This window comes from Schistocerca gregaria, chromosome 2 (assembly GCF_023897955.1).
Source record: "Schistocerca gregaria isolate iqSchGreg1 chromosome 2, iqSchGreg1.2, whole genome shotgun sequence".
NCBI lineage: Eukaryota > Metazoa > Arthropoda > Insecta > Orthoptera > Acrididae > Schistocerca > Schistocerca gregaria.
In genome coordinates, this window is record NC_064921.1 from 1,055,448,154 (window position 1) to 1,055,461,484 (window position 13,331).

At 42.2% G+C, this 13,331-nt stretch overlaps 1 protein-coding gene across 5 annotated transcripts in view; it reads left to right on the forward strand.

The window, feature by feature from the left end:
* The window catches only part of LOC126335595 (cytochrome P450 9e2-like), a 94,539-nt gene extending 81,534 nt beyond the window's left edge, over positions 1 to 13,005 (forward strand). For 4 of the 5 annotated variants that reach the window (XM_049999042.1, XM_049999041.1, XM_049999045.1 and 1 more), the window contains 2 exons: positions 5,310 to 5,573; positions 12,226 to 13,005. In XM_049999042.1, the coding sequence (XP_049854999.1) occupies positions 5,310 to 5,573; positions 12,226 to 12,395 (434 nt within the window). In that variant the 3' untranslated portion in view covers positions 12,396 to 13,005. Of the gene's footprint in view, positions 1 to 5,309; positions 7,709 to 10,997; positions 11,093 to 12,225 lie in introns of those variants that run through there. The other variant, XR_007564896.1, reaches the window with a different exon arrangement.
* The last annotated feature ends 326 nt before the right edge of the window (positions 13,006 to 13,331 follow it).

Consider the following 13,331-nt stretch of genomic DNA (forward strand, 5'->3'; position numbering starts at 1 on the left):
GAGAAAGTTGCTGATTCATACGTAGTGCCCTATCTGACAACATCTACATCTACATGTACATCTACAAGACTACTCTGCAATTCACATTTAAGTGCTTGGCAGAGGGTTCATCGAACCACAATCATACTATCTCTCTACCATTCCACTCCCGAACAGCGCGCGGGAAAAACGAACACCTAAACCTTTCTGTTCGATCTCTGATTTCTCTTATTTTATTTTGATGATCATTCCTACCTATGTAGGTTGGGCTCAACAAAATATTTTCGTATTCGGAAGAGAAAGTTGGTGACTGAAATTTCGTAAATAGATCTCGCCGCGACGAAAAACGTCTTTGCTTTAATGACTTCCATCCTAACTCGCGTATCATATCTGCCACACTCTCTCCCCTATTACGTGATAATACAAAACGAATTGCCCTTTTCTGCACCCTTCCGATGTCCTCCGTCAATCCCACCTGGTAAGGATCCCACACCGCTCAGCAATATTCTAACAGAGCACGAACGAGTGTAGTGTAAGTTGTCTCTTTAGTGGACTTGTTGTATCTTCTAAGTGTCCTGCCAATGAAACGCAACCTTTGGCTCGCCTTCCCCACAATATTATCTGTGTGGTCTTTCCGACTGAAGTAGTTCGTGATTTTAACACCCAGGTACTTAGTTGAATTGGCAGCCTTGAGAATTGTACTATTTATCGAGTAATAGAATTCCAACGGATTTCTTTTGGAACTCATGTGGATCACCTCACACTTTTCGTTATTTAGAGTCAACTGCCACCTGCCACACCATACAGCAATCTTTTCTAAATATTTGTTGGCAGACAGGGCACATCCCGGGTTTTTGACCAAGTGAAAGACTTTTATTCAGCGCTCAGTAAATGGTCGTAGTGTCAGAGGAACGAGGAATTACTGGCTCTATGGGACATCCAGAATACAGACTGTAGACACCACACGTATCGAAATCCTTATTTCAAGTCTTTACTTTATTGGCCGTATACCACGGCCTCCGTGTTACAGTAGACAGAACCTCTGGCTGCTAAAGGGAAAATTCTGGATTCGGTTTTCGGCGACGACCTCAGATGACAATTTAGTAATGACAAAGAGTACGCGAAAGTTTTAAACTGTTTTGCATGCTCGGAAGCCTGTAAAAAGAGCCCCACTTCATCAGTGCAATCGTCGCAAAAAGTTCGGTGGTTTAGGGAGCATATTGCTTAGAGTCAGTGGTCCAGAGTGATGTTCTCCGACGAATCTCGCCTCATCTGTGGCAAGTGATTCTGGCCACCAGACAGTGTAGAGAGAGGGAAGATCACTTCACACAACACAGAATATTCATAGGCGTTACTGACATACACACATCAAAAAAAGTTTTGTATCACCCCGGCTCCCAGAACTCCTGAAGATAGACGTTGACTGTGGATATTGTATCAGAGACACAGTCCCTTCGACTGTTCAGAGATGTCACTGCATCCGCCCAAAGATGTAAATAACCATGCATGAACAGCCGATCAGTTCCAATCATCCCACCAGGAAGGAGGTACACGGCTCGCATTGTCATTGCTAGAGGTCAATACCGCGGTTCGATCGCGTCCGCATTGTTACTTTGTGCTAGGAAGGGCTCTCAACAAGAGAAGTGTCCAGGCATCTCGGAGTGAACTAAAGCGATGTTGTTCGGACATGGAGGAAATACAGAAAGACAGGACCTGTAAATGACATACCTCGCTGAGGCCGGCCAAGCACTACTACTGCAGTGGATGACCGCTACCTGCGGTTTATGGACCGGAGGAACCCTGACAGCAACGCCACCATGTTGAATGATGCTTTTCGTGCAGCCACATGACTAGTGTTACGAGTCAAACTGTGTGCAATAGGCTGCATGATGTGCAACTTCAGTCCCGACGTCCATGGAGACGTCCATCTTTGCAACCACAACACCATGCAGCGCGGTTCAGATGGGCCCAACAACATGCCGAATAGACCGCTCAGGATGTGCATCACGTTCTTCTCACCGATGAGTGTCACAAGTGCCTTCAACCAGACAATGATCGGAGACGTGTTTGGAGGCAACCCGGTCAGGCTTAACGCCGTAGACATACTGTCTAGCGAGTGCAGCAAGGTGCAGGTTCCCTGCTGTTTTGGGGTGGCATAATATGGGGCCGTGGTACTCCGTTGGTGGTCATGGAAGGCGCTGTAATGGCTGTATGATACGTGAATGCCATCCTCCGACCGACTGTGCAACCATATCGGCAGCATATTGGTGAGGCATTCGTCTTTATGGAAGACAACTCACGTCCCCATGGTGCACATATTGTGAATGACTTAATTCAGGATAACGACATCGCTCGACTAATGTAGCGAGCATGTTCCCCAGCACAAACCCTATCGAGAATGCCTGGGATAAATTGAAAAGGCCTTTGTATGAACGACGCGACACACCAACCACTCTGAGGGATCTACGCCGCATCGCCGTTGACGAGTGCGACAATATGGACCAACAGTGACTTGATGAAGTTGTTGATAGTATGCCACGACGAATACAGTCATGCATCAATGCAAGAGGACGTGCTACTCGGTATTAGAGGTACCGGTGTGTATAGCAATCTGGACCACCACCTCTGAAGGTCTCGCTGAACGGTGGTACAACACGCAATGTGCGGTTTTCATGAGCAATAGAAAGGGCAGAAATGATGTTTATGTTGATCACTATTCCAATTTTCTGTACAGTTTCCGGAAGTCTCGAAACCGAGATGATGCAAAACCTTTTTTGATGTGTGAAGTTTAGGCTTTATGGTGTGGCCGGGCCTTATGTACGATGGGCGAAATCCGTTGCATATCTTTGCGTGAGGTGCCGTTACACCAAAGCGGTATTACTGGGAGATTATTCTGCATCACATCCGTTTCCTTCGAGCTGCTGTAGGTCCCAGCTCTTGTGTTTATGGGCCACAATATCCACCCATACAGAACCGCTGAAGTGTCCGACACATTGGAATGTGAAGATACCGAACGTACGTAATGGCCTTCGTATTTCCTCGGTGCATGTCTGCAATGGTCTTGACGGACCAATTTAGAGATTAACACCCCCTCCCCGAACCGTGCAAGGACTGGTAACCGACTTGAGAGAGGTGTGCGGCCGTATCCCCCCCAGAAACCCCTCGACAGTTTGGAAGCGAGCATTAATAACAGGTGCCAAATGTTCTTTAGTCCCCGAGGAGGGCATGTTCCTTTCTGAGAGTCCGATATACACCTTTATGTCGAGAGTCTGTGTCAGACATGAACGATATTTATGTCTGTTACCCTGTTTCTCAGTGGCATAAGATTTGTGCCATTTTTCGTTGTAAATATAGGCTACCACCCCATCTCTACTACGAATGTACTGTGTTTCACTGCCTGTGTGTATTCCTGCCCAACAATATCTCTGTTGCTTAGCAATAATTCTAAGCAGTTTAGAAGAGTCAAAGACTATCTGTGTGTTCTGAAGTAAGGCTTCTGTTATAAACATAGCCCTTGTGACACTTGATAAACCATGAAACATGACTTTTTTGGATGGGCTACACAAAACTATTACAGTATCAGCTACTATCAACCAAAGCCAATCTAAATTATAAGGATTTCTCAGCATTGACGTACATTGTCTCAAAGAACTGTTCAGCACTCGCAGTATGAGTGACTTCAGGAACCTCATAGATATCTTTATAATAGTATCCCTCAGCAATAGGCCAATGACAAGTTTACAAATTCTACGTCTGCTTCAACAACAACAACAACAACAACAACAACGTCTGCTTCACATTGAAGTGAGAAAAGTCGTGGGATAGCGATCTGCACATGTACAGGTGGCGGTCGTATCGCGTGCACAACATTAAAAAGGGCAGTGCAATGGCGGAGCTGTCACTTGTGCTCTGGTGATTCGTGTGAAAAGGTTTCCGACGTGATTAAGGACGCATGATGGGAATTAATAGACTTTGAACGAGGAATGGTACTTAGACCTAGACGCATTACGATTTGAGCTGTGTTTACATGGAATCGACTGGGTCCTCGGGATGTTCGGTTGAGACCATTTGCAGCCATCCATGGACGACATGTTCCCAGACAACGATGGAATTTTTATGGATGACAATGCGCCATGTCATCGGGCCACAATTGTTGGCAGTTGGTTTGAAGAACATTCTGGACAATTCGAGCGAATGGTCTGGCTACCCAGACCCCGACATGAACCACATCGAACACATACGGAACATAATAAGGAGGTCAGTTCTTGAACAAAATCCTGCACCGGCAATACTTCCGCAATTATGGACGGCTATAGAGGCAGCATGGCTCAATATTTCGGCAGGGACGTCCAACAACTTGTCCGTGCCACGTCGAGCTGCAGCACAACGCCGCGCAGATGGAGATGTCGCATGACCTTTGCCACCTCAGTGTAGCAGAGCAACAACTAAACCAGTTACAATCACAGAACACGAAGTATAACAGAGAAAATAGTCCGTGAAGTATGACATTTGGTTTGTTGCCGAGTGAAAAGAAGGAATCTGGCTAAACGACAGGTATTTCTTGTCAAGGCCGCTTAAATGTGAAGAAGTCTGACTCCTTAACTCCTAATGCGAAACTTCAAGTGGATCTGTGGTGGCCCGAATGACACTGTTACAAAATTCGATTGTTCGAGATCCTAGAGCAAGAATTACTCCTAGCAACTATCAAGTAACATCAGGAACTTGTTCAAATGATTCCTCGGTGTGCAACTGGCGATAGTCTCTTGTAGGCTCACTTTCTCGGCGACTTTCGTCATGTTCGTAATCAGATGACATCTCGCGTGCCACATGATGATTGCAGTGTAATCCGTCACCGGAATGTCACATGATGTTTTGTTTCGTTTTTGTTTTATTTTGGTACGGCTGACGTAGTGGACGGTCTCCACATCTTTTTAGCCCTACGTGGTACTGCTTCTCTTTGTCTTTCTAAACACTTCTCGGATATCTATCAAACAATATTTTTCGTAACAAAATGATGTATTTGGAAAACAAGAGCCTTACCAACTTTATAGAATGTTACGATTCACTGCTGCAACGGGTTATAAAGTACGTAGATTATGCAGTTTCCAACAAATAAAATATAAACAGCAGCAAGACACTGTAACTTCACTGCATACTTGTAAAGTCAAATACAACACAGGGAAAACACAACGAATTACAAACTGATCTTATTGTTAGCATATTATTACTTACTATGTGTAAATCCAGTGGGACTGTTGCTTCACATTATTGAAAAGACCTGCTTGTGGAACAGCTGCAATAGCAAAAGGTTTTCTTAATGAACATTGCAGAAACTCTGCGCATGTACCCTCCTGCGCCTTTCTTGGACCGAGAATGCGTCCGCACGTACCGCCTACCAGCCACGGATTCGTGCCCGAGCGTCGAACTGCGACCTGGAGACGGGATCTGGGTGCCCGTTCACGGAATCCACAACGATCCCAAATACTTCGCAGAGCCTGATTGCTTCAGACCTGAGCGCTTCACTCCGGAGAACAAGCAGCTCATCGCACCGTTCACATACTCTCCTTTCGGGTCAGGACCTCGTGTTTGTATAGGTAAGCTGTACTTTATTTTTTATTTTGAGTTATGTCAGTTCTTAAAGAAAAGCAGGATCAGCATCACTACATTAAAGACACGTTAAACATACGATGGAAAACAAAAAGTAGGAGGAGACACTACAGAGATTTCGCAAGCGAGTAGTGCAATATCATTGATGAAATTCCCTCGGTTTTTGTGTCGTGTCAAGTTCAAATGAGAACTGATGTTTTCCGTTATTTCCTCCTTCGTCATCGAAGGGAAATGACTGTCGTAATTCGTGCTGCAGGAGCGTTGTTTATGTAGTCAGTCGAATCGTTCAGTAGAAATATCTCTGGAATGAGCATATCTCTGGAATGAGCATTACGTTCAGAGCATCTTGTCAGCATTAAGCTGGAAGTGTCACGTGATCTCTCGGGACAATGCCATTTTCTTCAGGCCATTTCTCATTGGGCGTCACATCACGTCACGCGAAAACATTCCACAATGCATTTCAAATAGAGGCAATCACACTGCTCGTCAACGGACCGTTATATCACGGCACAAGGTTTCTCGCGAAGAAAGTTTTGACGGTGTCGTCGTCTGATAACATCGTAAGTTATCCAATTTTCGCTGCTGTGTTTTTGTGTCATCGTAATATTTATTTTCTTATTGTTCTGCATTCGTGGAAAGTTGCAAATGTTCCGTGACGAGTCGGATATTTTTTATATTGAGTGTTCTTACACCAGCGATGTCAGATATCTCAAAGCGAAAAATTATTCAGTTTTTACAATAAAGAACAGAGCTGACATGCGTGTAAATAAGAACATAAGTTAACGAAGCAATTTCCACTACCTAACATGTTTAGTGAAAAGGTCTACTCTAATGAAAGAGAAAAACGTAGGTGTTTAAGACGTTATTTGTTACATAAGAAAAAACAAAACGGATGAGTTAACAGGTTCCATTTCTTCGTTTAAAGCTATTGCTTGACGTGTTTGTATGTGTATATTTCCCCTAGCAATTAAATGTCGATGTTTTTAAATGTTGTTTCACTTTTCAGCACATTACCGAACAAAACTGGTCAAGGACGTACGTTATGAATTTTGTTTAGGCCAGTAATAACCTTTGACGTTGTTAGTTCCTCAATTCCTTTGGCTTTTTGTATCACAGATGTTGGCTCATAAGTATATTTACGTCTTTCGGTACTGGGCTAAGCGAACTGATGTGACGATACCGTGACGTGATTCCCATTCATTTTGTTCATCAAAACTACGAGCCCAGCTTATTCCAGGCATCAAATTTATATTGTTATGGTGTCTACAAATCGCATATACCAAGTCCATGGCACCTAAGAAGTTAATCTGTACTAACGATACTAGTGATATGACGCTATTCGAAATTTATAGGATACATTACGTACAAATCTACGTCGTCCCGTGACAATGGTGGCAAAGTATGTTGATAATAGAAAATCAATTCTGCGCATTTGAATGCTCACTCCAGAGATATTTCTATTATATGGGTCGAATACAGAGATCTCTATACAACCTGGATGTAGAAGTCCGGTCTCTGAGTACAGAACTGCAGCGAGTCTGCAAATTCATGTGCTTTGCATCGTCCGCCATGTTGCAGTTTGGCAAGAAATATCGATCGGTCTGTGCGTGACAAAGAATTGCAGACCGATTTCTTGTTTTGAACTTTATGTCAATTTGTGATATAACAGGTTGATACGAGAGCGGAATCTGAAAGTATTTCCTTTTCATGATCTAGTGACATTTCCTAGCAGCCATGTTGTAGTTTGGCAAGAAACGAAATATAGGCATCTATGGCTGGCACGATCAGACAGCGGAAGTTGAACGTTCAGGTGGTATAGAGATCACTGTAGATGCGTTATGTAAAGGCCGAGGAGACTATACTCATTATCACAGAGGATGTTGCTGTCTACGAAGTAGATGATGGTAGTAAAGTAGCCACCACCGCCGATCTTGTTGGAGAGTAAACACTTCTCCGCGTATTCGTCTACATAAAAGGAACGGAATAACACTGATTAAGCAAACAATTATTTCAGTAACAAAAAGAAAAAAAAATGTGGGTCAATAACCGTCAAAAGACCAAAGTTAGAAGAAATGTCTCTACCGGGTTAAGAGTTTCAAAACAGAGAAATATTAAGAGCATAATGAACCTTGGACCTTGCCGTTGGTGGGGAGGCTTGCGTGCCTCAGCGATACAGATGGCCGTACCGTAGGTGCAACCACAACGGAGGGGTATCTGTTGAGAGGCCAGACAAACGTGTGGTTCCTGAAGAGGGGCAGCAGCCTTTTCAGTAGTTGCAGGGGCAACAGTCTGGATGATTGACTGATCTGGCCTTGCAATATTAACCAAAACGGCCTTGCTGTGCTGGTACTGCGAACGGCTGAAAGCAAGGGGAAACTACAGCCGTAATTTTTCCCGAGGACATGCAGCTTTACTGTATGATTAAATGATGATGGCATCCTCTTGGGTAAAATATTCCGGAGGTAAAATAGTCCCCCATTCGGATCTCCGGGCGGGGACTACTCAGGAGGATGTCGTTATCAGGAGAAAGAAAACTGGCGTTCTACGGATCGGAGCGTGGAATGTCAGATCCCTTAATCGGGCAGGTAGGTTAGAAAATTTAAAAAGGGAAATGGATAGGTTAAAGTTAGATATAGTGGGAATTAGTGAAGTTCGGTGGCAGGAGGAACAAGACTTCGAGTCAGGTGACTACAGGGTTATAAACACAAAATCAAATAGGGGTAATGCAGGAGTAGGTTTAATAATGAATAGGAAAATAGGAATGCGGGTAAGCTACTACAAACAGCATAGTGAACGCATTATTGTGGCCAAGATAGATACGAAGCCCACACCTACTACAGTAGTACAAGTTTATATGCCAACTAGCTCTGCAGATGATGAAGAAATTGAAGAAATGTACGATGAAATAAAAGAAATTATTCAGATAGTGAAGGGAGACGAAAATTTAATAGTAATGGGTGACTGGAATTCGAGTGTAGGAAAAGGGAGAGAAGGAAACATAGTAGGTGAATATGGATTGGGGCTAAGAAATGAAAGAGGAAGCCGCCTAGTAGAATTTTGCACGGAGCACAACTTAATCATAGCTAACACTTGGTTTAAGAATCATGAAAGAAGGTTGTATACGTGGAAGAACCCTGGAGATACTAAAAGGTATCAGATAGATTATATAATGGTAAGACAGAGATTTAGGAACCAGGTTTTAAGTTGTAAGACATTTCCAGGGGCAGATGTGGACTCTGACCACAATCTATTGGTTATGACCTGTAGATTAAAACTGAAGAAACTGCAAAAATGTGGGAAATTAAGGAGATGGGACCTGGATAAACTGAAAGAACCAGAGGTTGTACAGAGTTTCAGAGAGAGCATAAGGGAACAATTGACAGGAATAGGGGAAAGAAGTACAGTAGAAGAAGAATGGGTAGCTCTGAGGGATGTAGTAGTGAAGGCAGCAGAGGATAAAGTAGGTACAAAGACGAGGGCTGCTAAAAATCCTTGGGTAACAGAAGAAATATTGAATTTAATTGATGAAAGGAGAAAATATAAAAATGCAGTAAATGAAGCAGGCAAAAAGGAATACAAACGTCTGAAAAATGAGATCGACAGGAAGTGCAAAATGGCTAAACAGGGATGGCTAGAGGACAAATGTAAGGATGTAGAAGCTTATCTCACTAGGGGTAAGATAGATACTGCCTACAGGAAAATTAAAGAGACCTTTGGAGAGAAGAGAACCACGTGTATGAATATCAAGAGCTCAGATGGCAGCCCAGTTCTAAGCAAAGAAGGGAAGGCAGAAAGGTGGAAGGAGTATATAGAAGGTTTATACAAGGGCGATGTACTTGAGGACAATATTATGGAAATAGAAGAGGATGTAGATGAAGACGAAATGGGAGATACGATACTGCGTGAAGAGTTTGACAGAGCACTGAAAGACCTGAGTCGAAACAAGGCCCCCGGAGTAGACAACATTCCATTAGAACTACTGACAGCCTTGGGAGAGCCAGTCATGACAAAACTCTACCAGCTGGTGAGCAAGATGTATCAGACAGGCGAAATACCCTCAGACTTCAAGAAGAATATAATAATTCCAATCCCAAAGAAAGCAGGTGCTGACAGATGTGAAAATTACCGAACTATCAGTTTAATAAGCCACGGCTGCAAAATACTAACGCGAATTCTTTACAGACGAATGGAAAAACTGGTAGATGCAGACCTCGGGGAGGATCAGTTTGGATTCCGTCGAAATGTTGGAACACGTGAGGCAATACTGACCTTACGACTTATCTTAGAAGAAAGATTAAGAAAAGGCAAACCTACGTTTCTAGCATTTGTAGACTTAGAGAAAGCTTTTGACAATGTTGACTGGAATACTCTTTTTCAAATTCTAAAGGTGGCAGGGGTAAAATACAGGGAGCGAAAGGCTATTTACAATTTGTACAGAAACCAGATGGCAGTCATAAGAGTCGAGGGGCATGAAAGGGAAGCAGTGGTTGGGAAAGGAGTGAGACAGGGTTGTAGCCTCTCCCCGATGTTATTCAATCTGTATATTGAGCAAGCAGTAAAGGAAACAAAAGAAAAATTTGGAGTAGGTATTAAAATTCATGGAGACGAAGTAAAAACTTTGAGGTTCGCCGATGACATTGTAATTCTGTCAGAGACGGCAAAGGACTTGGAAGAGCAGTTGAACGGAATGGACAGTGTCTTGAAAGGAGGATATAAGATGAACATTAACAAAAGCAAAACGAGGATAATGGAATGTAGTCAAATTAAATCGGGTGATGCTGAGGAAATTAGATTAGGAAATGAGACACTTAAAGTAGGAAAGGAGTTTTGCTATTTAGGAAGTAAAATAACTGATGATGGTCGAAGTAGAGAGGATATAAAATGTAGACTGGCAATGGCAAGGAAAGCGTTTCTGAAGAAGAGAAATTTGTTAACATCGAATATAGATTTATGTATCAGGAAGTCGTTTCTGAAAGTATTTGTTTGGAGTGTAGCCATGTATGGAAGTGAAACATGGACGATAACTAGTTTGGACAAGAAGAGAATAGAAGCTTTCGAAATGTGGTGCTACAGAAGAATACTGAAGATAAGGTGGATAGATCACGTATCTAATGAGGAGGTATTGAATAGGATTGGGGAGAAGAGAAGTTTGTGGCACAACTTGACTAGAAGAAGGGATCGGTTGGTAGGACATGTTTTGAGGCATCAAGGGATCACAAATTTAGCATTGGAGGGCAGCGTGGAGGGTAAAAATCGTAGAGGGAGACCGAGAGATGAGTACACTAAGCAGATTCAGAAGGATGTAGGTTGCAGTAGGTACTGGGAGATGAAGCAGCTTGCGCAGGATAGAGTAGCATGGAGAGCTGCATCAAACCAGTCTCAGGACTGAAGACAACAACAACAACAACAACATGAAAAGCAGTCAGTATTTTAAAGAATAGGAAGAAAAAATGCAAATAATCAGCCATGACAGCGAAAGAATGAAAAAAACTAGAAAAAAAGGAAAATAAATAGCAACCGAAAGACTAAATCATAAATATTGCCGGCCTGAGTGGCCGTGCGATTATAGGCGCTGCAGTCTGGAACCGCGAGACCGATACGGTTGCAGGTTCGAATCCTGTCTCGGGCATGGGTGTGTGTGATGTCCTTAGGTTAGTTAGGTTTAAGTAGTTCTAAGTTCTAGGGGACTGACGATTTCCGAAGTTGAGTCCCATAGTGCTCAGAGCAATTTGAACCATAAATATTGTTTTACATGGCCCAGAGTTGGCCAGATTCAGATAATTAAGAACAAATAATTTACTACGTAAAGTGTTACGGTTCTACTTCGCAAAACAGCTCTAAACTACTTCTGAAACTTTATGAGTGAAGTTCAAATCCGCCTGTAACAGATTTGTACGCCGCGTTAATTCGCAACTACTCCACTCTGTATTGTACCTACGTTGAGTACGTAAGGTGATACGTTTGTTTGCTGTTATTCCTAGAAAAAGTTGATTATGACCTTTTGTACACCAGAAATGTTACGCCACCACCAATCTTATTTGGTGCATGGCTGTGTTTGAACTATTGGCAAAAAAAATGCAACGTAAATACATTTAGCTGTCTGAACGACTAAACGTTCACTTCACCCAAGGACTGACGCAGATGTAGCCGCAAAAGTAAATTTACTTATCTTTTTCTAAAAAACAGTAATTAGACTCAGGGAAAATTTGAGACTGTATCGTAAGCTGTTATACACTAACAAAACCTATTTTCCTGTTTTGTGTATTTCTGGTCATCATTCTTGCTTCATGTACTGGTTTATTTATGTACCAATGCTTCAAACTCGCTTCAGCTTGGATCTTTGTAGGTGTGAAGTTAAACTGTGTTGTAGACATAAGTCACAACAAACAGGATAGGACTAGCCACTTTACATTGAGTCCTGCTCAGCGTAAAGTGGCTAGTCCTGTGCTCTTTCTTGTGACTCATGTTTACAAATACTTCAACTTCACACCGACAAAAATTGTAGTTTCACACCGGTAGCAGATAAAAATGCAGCAAATCCACAGACCATAAATCTATAGTGTATGAACAAATTTTCCATCATATTCCTCTCATTGTATGTTATATGAGAATAACGTTGTTAATGTTTGCTTGTTGCAGCCCAGAGATTCGCTATCATGGAGGCAAAGACTGTGCTGCTGTACCTCACGTCCCAGTTTAATATAGAAGTTGTTTCCAAGACACCAATTCCGTTAAAACTCGATCCAGGCAATAGTGTGTCGCTCTCGATAAAGGGTGGTGCGTGGCTTGGCATTCGGCAGAGATCCTAACACGTACATTACTTTCAGCAGAACGAAGGAGTTCTCACAGTATTGTTCAGCTGGTAATTCAGAGCACCAAGAGATGCCTCCTCACTGACATCGTCACTGTTCACATGGAAAAAAGCGATAACCGCTATTGTACGTGCAGTTATTCACTTGAGTATAGGAAACGTTATGGTTCGGATGCAAAAAGGCTGAAGTGGAACAGTTTTGACAACAAATAATGGACTTAGTCATAACGGTAGTTTTTGGATGCTATTCAAACTAAGACACTAAGATGACTCCCAGTAAGTGACTTGATGACTCAGAACTCGTTTCATACTTCGCAAACGCTTTGGAGAAGGAGATACGACGCAATCAACTGATACCAATCATATGTGAATTGAGTTATACCTTTTCGAGTGTTACAGTCAGCATTTTAACTATGCTGTGATGCAGGTATAGTGTATAAGGAATCATTTGTTCTCGTCTTGTCTCGTGATATTCGTATCTAAAAACAAAATAAAAAGTAGTGTTGTGAAAATGCAGCTAGAGTGTATCTCAGTGAAACACCTGAACAACGATAATGTAAACTCTCAAATTTATTGTCGTCACATTCAATAAATAGTTTTTAAATTATCGTTGTGGTACTTTTATTGATTTGTAGTTGTACTAATTACACATTTTTGTACATAATCCTCAAGACAGAAGTTGTACTATTTACATAAACGTGAAGTTTGTTTATAGGTAACTTCCAACTTGTTTATATACAAGTATCCATCTTCTGTACAGAATGTATTGCCAAGTAAATACTACTGTCTTTCAAGCATTTTATTTCTGTTAGTAGATCATCTACGGGTTTCACCTATGTATGTCGCACATTTCGAAGTAACAGACAGAGATTTCCCTGCTAGTAGTTTTCCATGAATTGTTAAGAACTAATTTCACATAGATTTATTCGGTTTT